At 35.0% G+C, this 20,300-nt stretch overlaps 1 protein-coding gene across 3 annotated transcripts in view; it reads right to left on the bottom strand.

Moving 5' to 3' along the window:
* Nucleotides 1–20,300, bottom strand: part of TMEM38B (transmembrane protein 38B) — a 52,793-nt gene that overhangs the window by 11,738 nt on the left and 20,755 nt on the right. For all 3 annotated transcript variants that reach the window (XM_045467801.1, XM_045467802.1, XM_045467803.1), the window contains 3 exons: nt 15,185–15,369; nt 14,285–14,372; nt 10,470–10,587 (listed from right to left, as the gene is read on the bottom strand). In XM_045467801.1, coding sequence (XP_045323757.1) covers nt 10,470–10,587; nt 14,285–14,372; nt 15,185–15,369 — 391 coding nt within the window. The remainder of the gene's footprint in view (nt 1–10,469; nt 10,588–14,284; nt 14,373–15,184; nt 15,370–20,300) is intronic.

Raw genomic sequence — 20,300 nt, 5'->3', positions numbered from 1 at the left:
AACCTGGATACAAACATCTCCACAAGATACTAGCAAATCGAATTCAACAGTACCTGAAAAGAATTATTCACACTAACCAAGTGGGATTTATTCCTGGGCTGCAGGGCTGGTTCAATATTCACAAGTCAATCAACATGATATACCACATTAATATAAAAGAAAGGATAAGAACCAAATGATCTCGTCAATAGATGCAAAAGAGCATTTGATAAAATACAGCATCCATTCTTGATAAAAACTCTCAACAAAGTAGGTACAGAAAGAACAAACCTCAACATCATAAAAGCCATATACAAAAGACCCATAGTTAATATCATCCTCAATGGGGAAAAGTAGAGAGCCTTTCCCCTATGCTCAGGAACAAGACAAAGATGTCCACTCCCACCATTTCTATTAAACATAGTACTGGAAGTCTTAGCCCCAGTAATCAGACAAGAAAAAGAAGAAAGAGCATACAAATCAGCAAGGAAGAAGCCAAACTTTCATTATTTGCAGGTGACATGATACTCTATGTAGAAAATCCAAAAGACTCCACCAAAAAATTATTAGAACTGGGGAACTGGGTAGTTAGTTGGGCATATGACTGTTGATTTCAGCTCAGGCCATGATCTCACAGATTGTGGGTTTGAGCCCCACACTGGACTCTGCGCTGACACACAGAGTCTGCTTGGGATTATCTCTCTCTCTGCCTCTCTCTTGATCACACTCTCACTTGCTCTCTCTCTCAAAATAAATTAAAACATTAAAAAAAAATTTAAATGCTAGAACCAATATATGAATTCAGCAAAGCTGCAGAATGTAAAATCAACATGCAGAAATCTGTTGCATTTCTATATACGAATAATGAAGCAGCAGAAAAAGAAATCAAGGAATCAATCCCATTTGCAATTGTACCAAAAACAAGAAGATACCTAGGAATAAATTTAGCTAAATTGGTAAAAGATCTATACTCTGAAAACCAAGAAAACTTGAGAAAGATACTGAAGAGGACACAAAGAAATGGAAAAGCATTCCATGCTCATGGATTAGAAGAACAAACATTATTAAAAATGTCTATATTACCCAGGGGCGCCTGGGTGGCTCAGTCAGTTAAGCGTCCGACTTCGACTCAGGTCATGATCTCGCAGCTGTGAGTTCAAGCTCCACATTGGGCTCTGTGCTGACAGCTCAGAGCCTGGAACCTGCTTTGGATTCTGTGTCTCCCTCTCTCTGCCTCGTCCCCAGCTCACACTCTCTCTCTCTCTCTCTCTCACTCTCTCGAAAATAAATAAACATTAAAAAAAGAAGTCTGTATTACCCAAAGCAATCAACACATTTAATCCAATCCCTATGAAAATATCATGAGCATTCTTCACAGAGCCAGAACAAACAATCAATGGAACAGAATATAGTCCAGAAAGAGACCCACAAATATAATAGCAACTGATAGTCAATAAAGATGCCAACATAATTCAACAAGGGAAAGGACAGTCTTGTCAGCAAATAGTATTAGAACAAATTCATCTGCATGTGGAAAAAATAAAACTGACCCTTACCTCGTATCAATCATAAACTTAATTTGAAATGGATCAGATACCTAAATATAAAGGCAAAAACTATAAGAAGAAAATACAGGTAAAAAAATCTTCACAACCCTGGTGTATGGAAGAAATGCTTACATAGGATGCTAAAAGCAACACCATAAAAGGACAACGTGATAACTGAATTTCATCAAAACTAAAAACTTCAACTCTTCTAAAGACAATATTAAGGAAAAAAAAGAAAGCTACACACTAGGAGAAAAATATTTGCAATTCAGATATCTCACAAAGAATTGGTATCTGAACATACTGAGAACTGTTGTAAGTCAATAATAAGAAAAACAATTTTCACAAATGGGTAAAGATTTGAACACTGATAATAGAAATGACCACTAAGCACCAACAATAGCCAGAGTATGGAAAAAGCCCAAATGTCCATCAATGGATGAACGGATAGATGTGGTATATATATATATACAATGGAGTATTACTCAGCAATCAAAAAGAATGAGATCTTGCCATTTGCAACTACGTGAATGGAACTGGAGGGTATTATGATAAGTGAAATTAGAGAAAGATAAAAACCATATGACTCTACTCATATGAGGACTTTAAGAGACAAAACAGATGAATATAAGGGAAGGGAAACAAAAATAATATAAAAACAAGGAGGGGGACAAAACAGAAGAGACTAATAAATATGGAGAACAAACTGAGGGTTATGGGAGGGGTCATGGGAGGGGAGATGGACTAAATGGGTAAGGGGCACTAAGGAATCTACTCCTGAAATCGCTGCACTATATGCTAACTAATTTAGATGTGAATTAAAAAATAAAATAAAATAAAATCACGGGGAAAAAAAAAAAAATGACCAGTAAGCACATGAAAAGATGCTCAAATCTCTAGCTATCAGAGAAATACAAAAAAAAAAAAAAACAAAAAAAACCAAACAAACAAAAAACAAAAAACCCTACAATGAGATAGCACCACATGCATATAAAATGGCTAAAGACTGACAATAACATATACTAGCAAGGATGTAGGACAAGTGGAACTCTCATACACTGCCGGGTAGTAATGATGATGGGTACAAACATTTTGGAAAACAGTGTGCCAGTTTTTTTTTTTTTTTTAAAGTTAAACATATGCTTTCCATATAACCCAGCATTTCCACTCCCAGTTATTTACCCAAGAAAAATGAAAATACATGTTCATATGAAGTACATGTTTCATAGCAACTTTATTCATAAAAACCTTACTCAAATAATCAAAAACTAGAAACAATCCAAAATCCATCAACAGATAACTGGATAAACCAACTGGGGTGTATAATGTTACTTAGCAATAAAAAGGAATATGCAACAGCATAGGTAAATCTCAAAAACATTATGCTGAACAAAAGAAGCTAGGCACAAAATATACATACTATATCATTCCATTTATATGAAACTTGAAAAAAATTTAATCTATAGTGATTGAAAGTAGGTAAGTGGTACCCTGTAGCTATAATCAGTAGTTGGGATTTACTGGAGTAGTGCACAAGGACCTTTTTGAAGTAATGGAAATGTTCCATATCTTGATTGTGATAATTATGCAGGTACATAAGTTTGTCAAAACTCATCAAAACATAATGTTAGAATGAGTATATTTTATTATATGAAAAACTTTTTAAAAATTTTTAAAGAGCTTGTTCTTAAGTGTTTTGCAAACTTCACAGCACTTTGAAGTTTTTCTTTGTATTTCTGGAAAATGTACTGTCAGATTAACTGTCAGGCTAAGATCCTTTAGCCCAATTTTTTCAGATCTGAGGCCCTGAATAAAAGACCACATATAATAAAGATGAGAAATCAGAGTATTTACATGAAAGAGTAAGTTGGTGGCCTGGGTATTGGAGGGATCTTAAAAAAAAAAAAAAAATGCTACTTCACTAAAACATTTTTTAAAAGAGATACTGATGGGGGCGCCTGGGTGGCGCAGTCGGTTAAGCGTCCGACTTCAGCCAGGTCACGATCTCGCGGTCCGTGAGTTCGAGCCCCGCGTCAGGCTCTGGGCTGATGGCTCAGAGCCTGGAGCCTGTTTCCGATTCTGTGTCTCCCTCTCTCTCTGCCCCTCCCCTGTTCATGCTCTGTCTCTCTCTGTCCCAAAAATAAATAAACGTTGAAAAAAAAATTTTTTTTTAAATAAATAAATAAAATAAAAGAGATACTGATGAAGTTGGTCTCTGTACCACATATTGGGAGACTGATAGAGGTTATACCTAGAAATGGAATTAACAAGTCACAAGATATATGATTCTTCAACTTTGTCAGATACTGCCAAACTGCTCTCCTGGGCTGTTTCTATTTATACTCCCTCTAAATCCCTTTAAAATAGTTTATATGCTTTGTCTTCAGTTTCTCTTATTCACCTCAGTCTATTACAATCATTTTTCTCTTCTCTTCCAGTCCACTGAAACTGCTTTTACCAAGGTCACCAAATACCTCTCCATTTCAAAATCCAACAAACTCCTTTCAGTTTTAATCCCTCTTAACCACTCAAGTCTCCCTGTGCTTCATTTCACAATAACACTATTTCATGATAACTCCTTATCCTGAGGAGCCAAAAGATAATCCATGCTTCTCAAACTTTTCTCAAATCATCTCTGATGGAAGAAAGTGAACTTAGCAGAACCTCAAATGAAGACATGCCAAATATAAAATGTCATATTTTATTTTATCTTTTAAAAAAAGTGTATTTTGAATTCTATTCCATAATATATTCCTGTTTAACTTTAAAATGTTTATAATCATTAACAGTGAAATCAACTACTGGTACATAATGCTTCACATTTATAATGTGACTTTGTACGCTAGTGCCAAACAAAAGCCATATATCCCTTAAGATATGTGTAACTCTAGTTAAAGAAAGATAAATGATGTGCTTAAAACTGTGAAGCCTAGATTTCAAATTCTTACTCCAAAGTCCATGTGCTTTGCCCTATACTAACAGTCCTGGTTGGCACATATTTCTTTCCTCGGAGACTTGGATTTTAACAATCACAAAGGACTTGTGAGAGCTGGAAAAGGAGAACAGAGTCCTTGAATGAAACTGGGATCATACAAGAACTGAGCATCACTGAATGTTCAGCTTGCTTGCGTTCTGGAAACAGGAAGAAAGAAAACAAAGATAAGAGGGAGGGAAAGATGGGGTGCCTGGGTGGCTCAGTAGATTAAGCAACCAACTGACTTGTGATTTCTGCTCATGTCATGATCTCACACTCTGTGAGATCAAGCCCCGCATCAGGCTCTGTGCTGACAGTCTGGAGCCTGCTTTGGATTCTCTCTCTCTGTCCCTCCACTGTTCACGTGCACTCTCATGCTTTCTCTCTCAAAAATACATAAACATTTTTTTAAAAGAGCGGGGGAAAGAGACAAGAGAAAGAGGGAAGAAATTTAACATAATGCTCTCAAAAAGGAAAAAAATTAATAGACCAGACATGGAAAAATTAGTAACTATATACTATATTTGAAACATCATAGGGCACCTGGGTGGCTCAGCCAGTTAAGCGTCTGACTTCGGCTCAGGTCATGATCTCACAGTCCGTGAGTTCGAGCCCGCGTCGGGCTCTGTGCTGACCGCTCAGAGCCTGGAGCCTGCTTCAGATTCTGTGTCTCCCTCTCTCTCTGACCCTCCCCCATTCATGCTCTGTCTCTCTCTGTCTCAAAAATAAATAAACATTAAAAAAAAAATTTAAGAAACATCATATGTGTAGATATATGTAGACTCCTTACACCTCCAAAATAAAGAATGTATTTACTTTTCATACATACAAATAATTATAAAATCTCATCAATACTGGTAGAGAAATGAAGTCTCAACAAACACCATAGAATACCACACACACTGTCTAAAATGCTGTTAAAGAAAAAATTTTTAAAGATTTTTTTAACATTTGAAATTTTAAAACACCCTTGTCAAGTAAGAAACTGTAGTGTAAGTTAAGAGGAATGTAAATTGGATGACAATAATATACATGAAAACATGAGATATGAGACACAGCAATGTAAAACAGTGTGTTGTGAAGAACAACAAAACCAAAAAGTTGGTCCTCAGAAAAGGATAACATACAAAAACCTCTGACAAGACTGATCAAAAAAGAAGAGAGGAACTTTCTCCTTGACTATGACATAAGAACTGATTCTAGACTAGCCTTCCAGGCATAAAAGCCATAAACCTGACAAAATACATGAGGCAAACACTTTCGGGCACTGGCCAACAGACAGTGTAAGACTGATCATGAGAAGAGACAAACTGATAAAGTGACTCACACATTTACCCTCACTTCTGTCTCAGGACAACTTCTCAAGCAGGGAGCTAGAACTGAAACTGAGGTAGCAGAGACTGGTATTGGTGAATCTAAATAGACTTGACCAGGGTAAGGTATCAAAGAGGAGGAAACTGGGCATGTTCTGGGGGTCCAGGAGGAGACTCCAGATATCTATATGGTACCACAAGTCCTTGGCTTAGGGCTAGCCTGCACATGTCAAGAGGGAGACTACTGTGACTTAGCACAGAGTGGCTTTTGGTGGATTGCATTACCATCAGAGATACCACAGGATGAACAATGCTGGGGGCATTTACTTTCTGTTTCTCTTACAGAGAGAAACAGATCACTATTTTTATACTTACATCATAGTTTTCTGTGTGCTTATTTTACTTTTGGGGAGCTATTCTCTTTGAAAAGAGAAATCATATTTATTAGTATCTTTGTACAGGCCAAAGCACTGATTATCCAAAACAGCCAATGCAAATCTCCTGACTATACAAATACTACAGGAAAAGAGTGAAGTAAAGAAAAAATAATTACTGCCAAATTTTCCCTGAATATTCTGTCAATTCATTTTTTTATATCTAAGAAAAGAAAAACTATAGTAGCTACTCAGAAACAAATGACAAGCCATTCAAAAATCAGTGTAAGGGATGTCTAGGTGGCTCAGCAGGTCCTAATCTCACAGTTCATGAGTTTCAGCCCCGCATTAGGCTCACTTCTATCAGCAGGGAGCCCACCTCGGATCCTCTGTCCCTCTCTCTCTCTGCCCCTCCCCAGCTCAGTAGTGCGCTCTCTTTCTCTCTCTCAAAAATAAATAAACATTTTTAAAAAATCAGTATAAATCTAAACGGAACTTAGGCAAAAGTATGCGTTAAAAATGCACATTCTATTTACAAGTAGGTGGATAAACAAGGGCACCCGGGTGGCTCAGTGGATTAAGCATCTGGCTTTGGCTCACGTCGTGATGTCACGGTCCATGAGTTCAAACCCTGCATCAGGCTCTATGCTGATAGCTTAGAGCCCGGAGCCTCCTTCGGATTCTGTGTCTCCCTCTTTCTCTGCCCCTCTCCTGCTCCTGCTCTGCCTTTCTCTCAAAAATAAATAAACATAAACAAATTTTTAAAAATAGTAAGTTGGTGGATAATAGGAAAATGCTGGGAAATATTATGAGACAAGTTTAATACTGTACGTTATTATCATACTGCAATACGGTGTTTAAATATTATAATAAAGAACTATATATCCAGCAATAATTGTAAGAAAAATTCCTTTTACTCCACAAATTAGGACTTCAACAAAAACTGATGTTTGTAATTTAAAAAATTCAACAGACACCAGTAGTACTTATTCTAATAAATCCACAATACAAGTTCATTTTCTCTAAAGATTAAAGTTAGAAAATTTCAGAAATTATACAGCTCCCCATACTCCTTCATGATAAAAACACTCAACAAACTAGGAATAGAAGGGAACTAACTTCCTCAATCTAATAGCAGGCACCAATAAAAGATCCATAGTTAATATCATACTTAATATGATAGAGAAAGACTTAAGATAGTGAAAGACTAACTGGCTTCTTCTTAAAATCAGGAAAAAGAAAAGGATGTTCATTCTATTTCAATTAAACATTGTACTAGAGGTTCTATCCAGGGCAACTGCACAAGAAAATTAGATAGAAGACATGCAGACTGGAAAAAAAAAAAAAAAAAGAAGTAAAACTATCCTCTGTTTGCAGATGACATGATCTTGAATATACAAAACCCTAAGGAATCCACACCAAAAAAAAACCCCATAAAACCTACTGGAGCTAACAAACAAGTTTATTAGCAAGGTTATAGAATGAAAGATCAAAAATCAATTTTATTTCTACATGTTTGCAATGTACAATTCCACTTACTATAGCATCAAATAGAATAAAACACTTATGAATAAATTTAACAAAAGGATATGTATGACTCATACACTGAAAGCATCATGAAAAAAATATTTTAAAAGACCTAATAAATGTAAAGACATCTGTGTTGATTGTTTGAAAGCCTTAAAAGTGTTAAGACAACAATACTCCCAAACTTATTTGCAGATTCAAGGCAATCTCTATGAAAATATGATCCGGCCTTCTTTGCAGAAATTATGAAGTTAAACCTAAAATTTATATGGAAATGCAAATGACCTAGTATGGTCAAAACAATCCTTAGAAAGAACAAACTCAGAGGATTCACACTTCTCAATATCAAAACTAACTACAATGCTAAAATAATTAAGATAATGTGGTACTAGCAGAAGGATAAGTAAATAGATGAAGGGAACAAAAGTGAGAATCCAGAAAAATACCCTCACATTTACAATTGATTTTCAGCAAGGGTACCAAGACAATTCAATGAGGGAAAGAACAGTCTTTTCAATACATAATACTAGGATGAATAGATACCCACAGAATCTTCAAGAATGTAAAGCTACATAGCCACGGAATGTAAAAGAATGAAGTTTAATTGAATCCTTTCTCATACCATACCCAAGAATTATTTCAAAATACATCACAGAGCTAAATTAGAGCGAAAACTATATAACTTGTAGAAGAAAACATAGAGATAATCTTTTTGACCTTGGATTTGGCAACAGTGTCTTAGATATGACATCAAGACATATACAACAAAAGAGAAAATACGTAAATTTGACTTCATCGAATTTTAGAAATTTGCACTTCCAAAAACAAGAAAGTGAAAGGACAACCCACAGAATGGGAGAAAATATCTATAAATCAGAAATCTAGTAAGGGTCTAGGGTCCAAAATATATGAGGAATTCTTACAACTCAACATTGAAAAGACAAATGACACATTAAAAAATGGGCAAATGATCTGAATAGACATTTTTCCAAAGATATACAAACAAACACATGAAAAGATGTTCAATACCATTAGTTATCAGTCATCACAACCACTAGAATGGCTCTAATAAAAAAGACAAGCATTGATGATGGTATGTGAAATTAGAATTTTCATACTTTGCTGGTGGGAATGTAAAATGATGAAGCCACCATGGAAAACTGTCTGTTAGCTCCTCAAAGTTGTTAAACACAGCATTACTATATTATCTAGTCCATTTCTATATTACACCCAAAAGAAATGAAACACATATCCACACAAAAAACTACATGAATGCTCACAGCTCATTATTCCTATTAACCAAAAAAATAAAACCCAAATATTCATCAACCAATGGATAAACAGAATGTGGTATATCCATACAATGGACTATTATTTGGCAATAAAAAGGAATAACATACTAATGCATACTACAACATGGATGAACCTCAAAAACATGGTAAGTGAAAGAAACAAGTCACAAGGACACACTGTATGATAGCAATCACATGAAATGTCAAATAGGCAAATTTATAGAGACAGAGAGTAGATCAGTGGTTGCCTACATTTGGAGGGACTGAGGGAAAATGTGAAGTAACTGGTAATGTGCATGATGTTTCTTTTTTGGAGTGATGAAAATGTTTTAATACTGATTGTGGTGACAGCTGCACAATTCTGTGAATATATAAAAAAAACACTGAAATGTACACTTAAATGGATGAATTTTACAGTATGTAACATATATCTCAATAAGCTGTTACAAAAAAATACATACAGCTCAAAATGTTGAGGACTGGAAGAGGACACATATGAAGAGATTTTTGCCTCAGATATTTGAAGTACTTGAATTACAGCCACAGATCACCTCCATAGTAGGACTACCGAAACAAAAATAAACTATCCCTATAGTGACTTGGTTCTTTCTAAGATATAAATTTATTTAATATATACTGTCTTCCTTTTAAGAATCCAATAGGTAAGTTTTTACCCAAAAATACCTAGGCTGAGAGTTAGCTATAAAATTCCTCTACATTTAAATAATACTTGTATTTTTAAACCAACTGTCTACTTTTGAATAGGGAACAATATTTAATAATGGTAAGAGTAACAATAATCAGAATTAGACTCATGATACAGCTGCCAATAAAATTCATAAGATACGTCCCAGTAATAGAAAGACATGCACCATCTCCAATTCTCTCAACAATCGTATAATGAAGATGAAGAAATCAGGATTCAGAGACATTAAGTGACTTGCCTATTCAGGAATTAGATAGCAAAGCTAGGATTTGAACTTAAGATTGCCTGTCTCCAAAACCTGTGATCTTATACCACACTACCTCCAATCTTCAAGACAGAATAAAGCTTCCAACAAGGCAATAATAATACAAGAGACTACACACAAATATGCCCCACTATAAAATTTTGAAATGTTAAAGCTTTAAGGAACCTCAGAGAACATCTAAGTATCCCATTTTACAAATGAGACATTGCTGTCTGCACTCTGATCAGCTATAGCTATTTCCACTATTCTGGCCTCCAACATTTATTAGACTATCTGCAAATCTTTCATGATAGCCTCAGCATAAATCAAATGTGGAATCATCCAGGAGCTATGTTTCAAAAAGTCATGGATGAGCTGAATAAACAACCCAAAATTTACCTTTTTAGACTGTAACAACAGTAAAAAGTAAATGTTCCTGTTACTTGCCTAATATGCAGAATTCTGGTTATAAAGCATTTGTAATATGGATTTATAGCTACTTTGAATTCTTACCTTTGTGGCCACAAGAAACATGGTATAAAGGAACATAAGATTATGCCTTGATACTGCCAGATGTTTGGTGTGCTGGAATGTGAAGATAACTGACCCCAGTAGGGTTACCTTGGCAGGGCTGAAAATAAAATGCATTTTAAGTCAGTAAGTAATAAACATACATGATCCATCTCTAGATTTCTCAAAGAGTACTCTGAAAAATATTAATTTAATATACCCATGAGTTAGTAATAGATGAAAAAGAGTTCTATGAATATACTTCTCAAGTTTTACAAGTGCTACATTATATAAAGTATAATTTCACTCTGATAAAGTATCAGAGATCTCAGAATGTTCACACATATTGTGACTCTGATAAAAAGAGTTCATTTCTATTTACAGTACTTCTGAAACACATTTGACCATATACTACTTTTTTACGAAGATATGAAAGTCCCATGTTCCACAGTATGACTTAGAAAAAAGCAGATTAGTCCTTATAGTGCTAAAAAGCTCCTTCAGTCAGGTGGGAGAAGGAAAAAAGCAAGCCCTGATTTACATAGTATCTTCCCATTTCCATGGTGTAGATACTCCCATCGCAGTCAATTTCAGGCTGTTGTGCAGAATGGAGAAGAGATAGACACACACAACCAGCTCTCATACAACAGTATAAGCCACATCCAGCACAATTACTTGGGTAACTCCAGCACAAAGCATTACTTTCATATTATATATTTGCCACACATTTAAAGTATATCTCAGTAACAGATCATTATTTAGCTTATGTTTACAACTAGAGAAATATAAATGATAAACTCTTAGAATGCCATACTGCAAAATATGGCAAATTTAAAAGTCACTATAAGCCATTTTATGAAAAATTACCTATGTATTTATTACAAGCTAAGGACTGAGTTCAAAACAGGGTTAGGTTTGGGCAACAGGGCTTTAGACCTTGCTTAACAATTGACTGGGCAGCATTAATGTTCTGGAACAATGGTCTCTCAAACTTTTTTTTAAATTTTGTTTTAATATTTATTTATTTTTGAGAGAGAGCGAGCGAGCAAGTGAGGGAGGGGCAGAGAGAGAGGAAGACACAGAATCTGAAGCAGGCTCCAGGCTCCCAGCTGTCAGCACAGAGCCCAACATGGGGCTCGAACTCATGGACCACAAGATCATGACCTGAGCCAAAGTTGGACACTTAACTGACTGAAACCACCAGGCCACCTGGCCTCTAAAACTTATTAACTGCACATCCCTACTGGTTAAAAAGAGGGGGTTTTATGACACTCCCTAATACATGTTTATCAATTAATTTATAAATTAAATATACATATAATGTATTAAAAATGTACACCAAACTATTTATTTATTTATCAAATGGACATTTTTAAAGGATGAGGTAAAAGGAATTACTTTTATCTTAGTGTCATTTTACTAATCTTTGTTTCTAATAGTTTAGATTCTGTACCACAGTGCCTTATCATGGGTATCCTCTGAGCACACTCACATTCCATTTTGGATTGCATTCCCTTAGAGCATAAATTCAGAAGCACTGAATTTGAAAAGCAATGATTCTGTAGACAATAAAATGGGGCAGGGGATTGGAGAAGGGCTGAGATTTAGGAAAATGTCAATGAGACTGGTTTGGAAGATCAAGATGCATTTAAAAAGTATTCTTGTATTAGTTTCCTATGAAACTAGAAAATGAGCTTCTCTGCATCCAAAATACAATAGTGGGATAGGTATAGGGTAATAATTAGAGACATTCCAACTCCAAAAGGGAGAAAATGAAAGGAAAGGAAGAAAGAAGTCACTGGTCCTATGCAATTTCAAAACCCAGCAGAGCCAATTCAATTAGATTTCAAGGTTTCAAAGCCTGGGAATAATCCTCTGTGACATCAGGCTCCACCATCTGAGTCCGCAACTCGAACTTCTGCACTTATGGCTCTGGATTTTGCACCTATGGCTCTGGATTTTGCACCTGGACTCCAGCCTACGGGTCTGACCTCAGGGCTCTCGGCTCACGGCTCTCAGTGCTTGCTTCTGCAGCACATATACTAAAATAGGCCCATGGCTCCCAACTGAAATCCATTCTTCCTTTTCCTTGAAGGGTAACACATGTTTGCAGCTGAACAGTTTTATCAAGCCTGTTTCCTGCCTATAGAATTTTCGGAGCTGACAGCCTTCTTTTATTTCATCTTATCTCTGTCCTTCTCAGTGCAAGCTGGCAGTGTTTCTACTGATACAATGTTTTCAAAAACCTTGTGGGTCTCCAGCATATGACACAGGGATCCATGCCATTAGTTAAGATGGTCCTCCACATACCTTTCCTGGATAATCTCATGTCTATTCCTGGCTTGTGTTGTGTTGGCTGAATGGATCCATGAGTCACACACCTAATTTCTTTAACACTAGCAAAAGTTTTCCAGACAGACCCTTTACTTTCTCTCCACCACAGACTGTCCTAAAAGTCAATCTCTTAATTTTATCATCTTTTGCAATCTGGATAGGCTGAGAATTTTCCAAATTATTAGTCTTGGTTTCTTTGTTCAGCAGTTCAACTCTTTCATCTCTCACTTTACTATAAGCATCAAGAAGAAACCAGTCAGACCTTTAACACAGCTTCAAAATCTCCTCAGCCAAATAGACAAGTTCACTGCTTACAAATTACACTTTCCACACAACTGTAGCACACAATTCAAGTAATTTTTCTGCCACTATATAACTGTATCACATCTCCTCCACTTTCCAATATCATGCTCATTTCCTTGAGCCCTCACCAGCACCTTTAACGTTCATAATTCTACCAATGTTCTGTTTATGACAATATATGTATTCTCTAACATCATATAGGCTTTCTCTACTATGCAAAAGTATTTGGTAATAGATAATAGATATATACACACACATACACAAAATAGCATAATGAACTAATGATCAATCTCACTTGACCAACTGATCATTCATTCATTTATCTAATATTTATTGTCTACTCATAGATTTGTTGAAGAATATGTGCAGGTTACCTGGCCTATTCAAGGATATAAGCAAAGGAGAAGGAGAGAATAGTAAGAAATGAAGTCAAAGCAAATACGGTATGAGGGAAAGGCAGATCTTGGAGGGTTTTACAGGCCATCTGGGGAGTCATTCCAAAGTTCTGAACAAAGGAGAAACAATTTGATTTTGGTTATAAAACACCAAGAAATGTTTTATGGAAGACATTTTGAGACATATACTCAAAAGGAGAAAATTTTCCCTTGAATATCACTAATGCCTTACTTATAACTTATCAATCAAAGCCTTGTTTGCTCCATTTATAACAATTATAGTTTATTTCCTCTAATCTTTCCTTATGTGTAATTAAGCTCAACTCTCATTTTTAAAGTAACAGGGGATTGATTTGGATTGATAATGGATTGATTTGTTCCCATAAGCTTGACATTTTACTACCAGAACGTGTAATTTGAAATCTGAGTGATATTGTAGTCATTAATGAAAATGACAAGAGCCTGCAACGGATTCATTTCCATCCACAGAAGTGGGTTCCTATGTAGTTCTCTCTTTATAAATACACACCATTCCCACAACCCTGTAACAATCCAAAAGTTTTTGTTTAGTTTTATTTTCTAAGGGGAGGAATCCCCAGAGAAAAGAATCAATATTTATTTTAAAAACTACATCTGAGAGAGCAGACTTCTTGAAAGAACAAGTTTCCTGACTGTCTTCCATTATTATGACTGTTAATTTTTTTCAGCTCCATTGCCTCCACATTAAGAAATCTGGTAAGATCTAAAGATAAAAAGCTGGTCTTGGTCTAGTTTATACCAACTCACTAGGACATCTTCAGCCATTCATTAGCTTCTGGTTTCCAACCTCCTTTTACCAACTGCTCAAAATTCGTGATAATGCTACCACCTGCACCTAAAAATAAAATAAAACAAGAATATTTAGTCAAATTTTATGGAGAAAACATTTGAAACAAAGCTGTAATTCTATCTCCTGATATAAAGTCCCAAGAAGATCCTCAAAATATAATTTTGAGGAGGGAGAAAAAGTTTCCTTGTACATTTATGGTACTGAGACAATTGCAATTCTTCCTGTTCATCAGCGTGGCAACTGTCTACTGCACCATAATTAAGGTTAAAAAATGGGGCCTCAAGCACAAAGATGTTCTTTGCCTGAAAAATAAAATTTTCTGCTTTATTATTTCTTTCCTTGATATCAGTTTTAGGTGCAGTATAATATAACAAGAGATTAGAGAAATTTATTCAATTTCTACATACAAAAGAACTCAACAATGAAGGTAAGTGATGTAAAGTGAAGAGGAACCCATAACCAAGCATATTTACTATTTTTAGTTATTCAGGATGGAAAAAAACACAAAAAAGAAATTTCTTATATAATTTCTTTACATAATCTCTGAAGTAAATTTATTTATACTGGCACTATACTATACCTTAATTAACTATGAATCCCTCTGGTTCTGGACTACTAATCAAACCAATAGTAAAAATTTTATATAGTAAGATAGGCTCAAAATAATGGCTGATGACTAGTAGTAGTGAAAATGCCAGTCATGAATTTACTTTACTAGCCAACAGAAAAAAAGACTTCCTACTTCCAAAACTACAGTTACTAAAGTATGTTGTCCTCATTAATGTAAATACAGAATTGTTCAGTAGCAGTAGTATATCAATAACAGATTATTTAAAACCACATATTGTTAATATTACCTCGGGCCCATCCAACAGCTATCATGACTATCCAGCCATTTTTGTAATAGTTATTTGCATGTGTGACTCCACCTACTATTTTCCAAGTTCTGGTCACTTCCTTCATTCCCGCAGCCAAGAGTTGAACAGGTAGGAAAGAATAGCCCTGGGAAACTAGGTCACATGGGCAAAAAAATGTAATATACCTGAAATGAAAATTTAAATGATTTAATATATAAATAAAATATAAATATTTATTATAAAAATATTTTAAGACACATTTTATAAATTTTAAATAAATGTTAATATATAAATGTTTTGATACATAAATGTAAGTACAAATTATTTAACAAATATTTAAATATATACTCAATTTAGTTGAGTAAGCTTGGATTTTAAACAATTAAATCAGAAGAACAACCCAGAATATATGCAATAACAATGTGGCAAATGCAACAAACTGAATTATCCACATAAACAAGGAATTTGACCTAAGAAGACCACAGATTGAGTAGAGTCAATTCTTCTAATCATAGGAGGCATATGTAATAATCTGCCCAAAATATATGATCAAAGGGGAATTTCATCTTATTTAGACTTCTGAATACTGTATATATGCAAAAAGTATTTACGGAGTGCCTCATTTGTGCCTATACTCTTCTAGAATGTAAGTGCTAAATCCACTAACAAAATGAAGGAAATGTACAATCGCTTTTAGGATAGGGACTTTTCTAGCTAGAGTGTCATTTTCTGGGAAAAGGAATTACAGAAGAGCCCTGCATTTCAACCCTATTAACATCTTCACCTGTGTCCTTTTGTGTTCTACATAAACAAAGACCTATGCAAAGAAAAGTCATAGCTCTCAAGGAGACAGCTTTGTGTTGAGGAAAAATATTTTTTCATATGGGTGAAGGTATATGAAACTGTTCTTCAATTAAATTTATGATACTAGTTTAAGAATAACTCCTCAGGTAAATTACTTTTTGAAGCCTCATTTATTCTAAGCATCCATTCAAACAGTGTACCAATAGTGTCAATTGGGAAACACACTAGTTTTTTCCTCCCATTCCTACAATACTCTCTGGCAGACAATTGTGTGCTTAAAGCAGAACGTAATCTTCTTTCTAGCAGAGTGATACAGAAGACACCACGTGAATGAAGTATTATATCTCTTTCAAAAGAAGTTGTTAGCCTTACCACCATTCATGATTCATAAAGTCAGAATTCCCAAAAGTATTCATGGAATGTGAAATTTTATAAATACTACTTCAGAGATCCAATGCAGGATGCAATGGTTTGTTCAGGCTGAAGCACCCTCTCTTCATCTCCACTTACCAATTCCTTCCTATTCTCCAAGGTCCCAGTCAAATACTACCATGTACATTGACTTTGGGAGTTTTCATTTTAATATTCTCAATTCAGACTAAATTCTGCTGGCTCTGTACAACTAAAACAAATCAGTTCTTATGCCTCAACGTATCTCTTTATACATTTTTCTCTATAACATAATAAGTTACAATAGTCCTTAGATGGCAGTAATCATTCATTTTGTTACCCCCTCACCTAAAACTCAGCACGATGAAAAACAGCTCTAAATTAAACCATTTATTAGCAGTTAATCTGGAGACAAAATACAAAATATATCAAGTCAAAGAATTAGTTGATAATTAAAGAATTTGAGAGAAAGGAATAAATTATCTGAGGGTAATAAAAATCATTTTGAAACAACTCAATTTAAAAATTTTACATGTTCATGTATTTTGAGAGCCTCTATACACTTCTCTCATTAAATATAGAATAAGGGGGGAGGGTGCCTCGTTAGCTCAGTCACTTAAGTGTCTGACTTCGGCCCGGGTCATGATCTCACAGTTTGTGGGTTCAAGCCCCGCATCGGGCTCTGTGCTAACAGCTCAGAGCCTGGAGCCTGCTTCAGATTCTGTGTCTCCCTCTCTCTCTCTGCCCCTCCCCCCCTCATGCTTTGTCTCTGTCTCTCAAAAATAAATAAACGTTGAAAAAAACTTTTTTAAATATAAAATAAGGAAGTCAGTTACGTATTGGAGGGAAAAATTACACTTAAGTAATTTTTAAAAACATTTTAAAATATAATAAAAATACTTTGGTATCCACCGCAGATCATATTAAGAAAGGGAAATTAGATTTCACTTTAGCAGGAATGAATGTTCCCAAGTAAACAACTCAAAGAAACAACAAAAGCTAAAAGAGAATACAAATGACCCCATTTTCATTCCCTACACCAAGACTATCTTTACGATGAGTTAAAAACCTCAACTACTAGCAACCTTGGACTTTTATATCCAACTATGTGACATTATGGCATATGGTCTACAATCTGTAATTACTGCTGTTTTCAAATAAACAAGTCTTTATCCTATTTATTCAGATATTTCTAAAATATACCTACAATAATCTAACATCTTAAACAAAAAACAGTTCTCATTTACAGTGTTAAATAGCCACAGGGTAAAAAAACAACTGATTGCTGTTCTCAGTAGATTCACAAGTAAACGTATCAGACCAATGGCTCCCTAAACAGCCATTCTTCCTCTATACTTTACTTGTAAAGTATCTAAAGAAAACATATTGGAAAAGAGGAATAAATGGAACATATCAGACAAGAAATAGAGAAGGCAACTGATTTCTCAAACATTTTTAAGTCACATAAGTTAAAAGAGAGAGAAAAATAGTAAACAATAGAAGTTTAAAATAATAGAAGTTAGATGGGATATAATAAGATGCCAAGCCATAAACAATTGAAAGATGAAAAGTAGAATTTAGGTTAATACCAAGAGCTTAGCAGAGAGAAGCTTCCCACAGTTAGTAAGAGAATTCTGTTTTCATTCTACTACTAATTCCACTCCTCTGACTACAAAAGACAGTTTTACTTAACTAAGCCAAAACAGAATGACAAACTAAATAAAGTTCATATTAGTCCAATATGACAGCTTTGCTCTTGCTCTTATTATTCCAACAAATTAATAAGTTTATGTATTTTGTGTATGCTTTGAAAAAGACAAAGAATTACAGACCTATAAAGCCATACCTCTTATATTTTTCCTCAAAATAATGCAGTCTCAGTTATGATATTTAATAGTTGATACTTGGAAGTTGAAGGAAATCAAACTGGGCACAAAACCCAATACACAGAAAAATTACAAAATATTAATATCCCCAGAAACAGTTTTCAAAAAGAAAAATCCTATAAAGGTATATACATCTCTTCCAAACAATACTGTACTATGACATAACAAGTTACTGTTTCCCGTTGCCAGTAGATGGTGCTAATATCCACATGTGAGCACTGTGAGCTATTGTGCTAAATAAAGATGGCCTTTCCAATAAGGGCATTCACAGAATCCCGTAGTTTAGCTTGCTAGAGTTTGAAGTACATTCCAAACATCATTTCATCTCTCAAATTAAAATCAAATAAAGCAAAGATTATAACATTTTTTCTCACTATTAAAACCTTAAAAAAGAAAACAGTAAAAAATACTGTCTTTAAACAAGTATCATTTTTTATATTTAAGAGTCTGAAAAGACAGAGATATTGCCTGTATTTCCAGAATCCAAAACAATAAGAGCCAACTAAAGACAGCCTAGATTTGAATCCTGGCCCCAACTACTAGATATCTGTGACACCTCGGGCAAGTGACTTAACCCATCTTGCCTCAGTTACATCATCTGAAAAATGAGAATAAAATTGTACCTATCTCACAAGGTTCTTGTAAGGTTTAAAGGAGTAATATATACAAAGCAATAAGAAAAGTGTCTAGGACATAGTGAATACTACATCAGCAGCTGTTATTGTTTTACAGCCAATAACAATGCTCATTAGCAGAATAAAATATAAATATTCATATAATAAATTATACAGCATGAGAAGGAATGAACGACCACATGAGTAAACACATGTAAATCTTAGTAACATAATGTTGAGTGAAAACAAAAAAACAAGTCCCAGAGAACTATATACAGTGCAATACCCCATTTTAAAATAGGGCCAAAAACAACTAAAAACTTACTGTGTAGATAATCATATGTACGATACACTTTTTAGAAAAGTAAGATAAACACAAATATAGAGGTTATATGTAGGAAAAGTGCAGAGAAATGGGATAGGGGAAAAGAAATATACGTAAACTATTGGTAAAGTCCAGTTCTTAGCTTGGGTGCAATACAACAGAAATGTAAAATAATTAACTACCATGAGAAATGATTTGCCATTATCTAGCAGAGTTTAAGAATCACTTTCCCTGTAACTCAATAAATCTACTCTTAAGCAAATACCAAGAGAAAACCTTGCTCATGTGCCAGTAAGTACATACAAGAATGTTCTTGACAACACTGTAATGGGGGGGAAAAGACTGGAAACAAGTCTCTGTCAACAGAGGAATAGATGAGTAAACTATGACAGTTAATTCTAGTATCCTATACAGTGAAAATTAATAAATTACAACCATATACAATAAAATCGGATCTCAGGAACAGAGGCTGACAAAAAACAGCAAGTCACTAAAAAATACACACATATGGGGGCACCTGGATGGCTCAGTCGGTTAAGCACCTGTCTTCAGCTCAGGTCATGATCTCACGGTTCGTGAGTTCAAGTCCCATGCGGAGCTCTCTGCTGTCAGCACAGAGCCTGCTTTGGATCCTCTGTACTCCTCTCTCTCTACACCTCACCTGTTTGTATGCTGTCTCTCTCTCTCTGTCAAAAATAAATATATTAAAAAGAATACAAACGTATAATTCTATATATAATACTTTCAAAAACTATAGTTTAGGGATATACACATATGCTAAAAGTACACAAAAAAGTAAAGGAATGATAAGCACAAAATTAAGGCTAATGGTTACCTCTGAGAAAGGAAGAAAGGAAACGGGATCAGGCAGGTGTTGGGGGGTTGCATACAAGGGACATTAAAACTAACAGCAAGGGTTTGGGGAAGATGGTGGCACCAGTGTCTGCACAGATTTAGAACTCTTCAAAACCCAACATAAAAACGGGGCAACTAGAAGGCAAAACCAAAATCCCACCTTCAACACTTAAAATAAAACTATGTGACAAGGTATCCCTTCAAATCCCAAAATGCAAACGGGCAAAGACAATTCACCAACA

This window comes from Leopardus geoffroyi, chromosome D4 (assembly GCF_018350155.1).
Source record: "Leopardus geoffroyi isolate Oge1 chromosome D4, O.geoffroyi_Oge1_pat1.0, whole genome shotgun sequence".
Classification (NCBI taxonomy): Eukaryota; Metazoa; Chordata; class Mammalia; order Carnivora; family Felidae; genus Leopardus; species Leopardus geoffroyi.
This window is presented reverse-complemented; position numbering and strand designations above follow the sequence as displayed.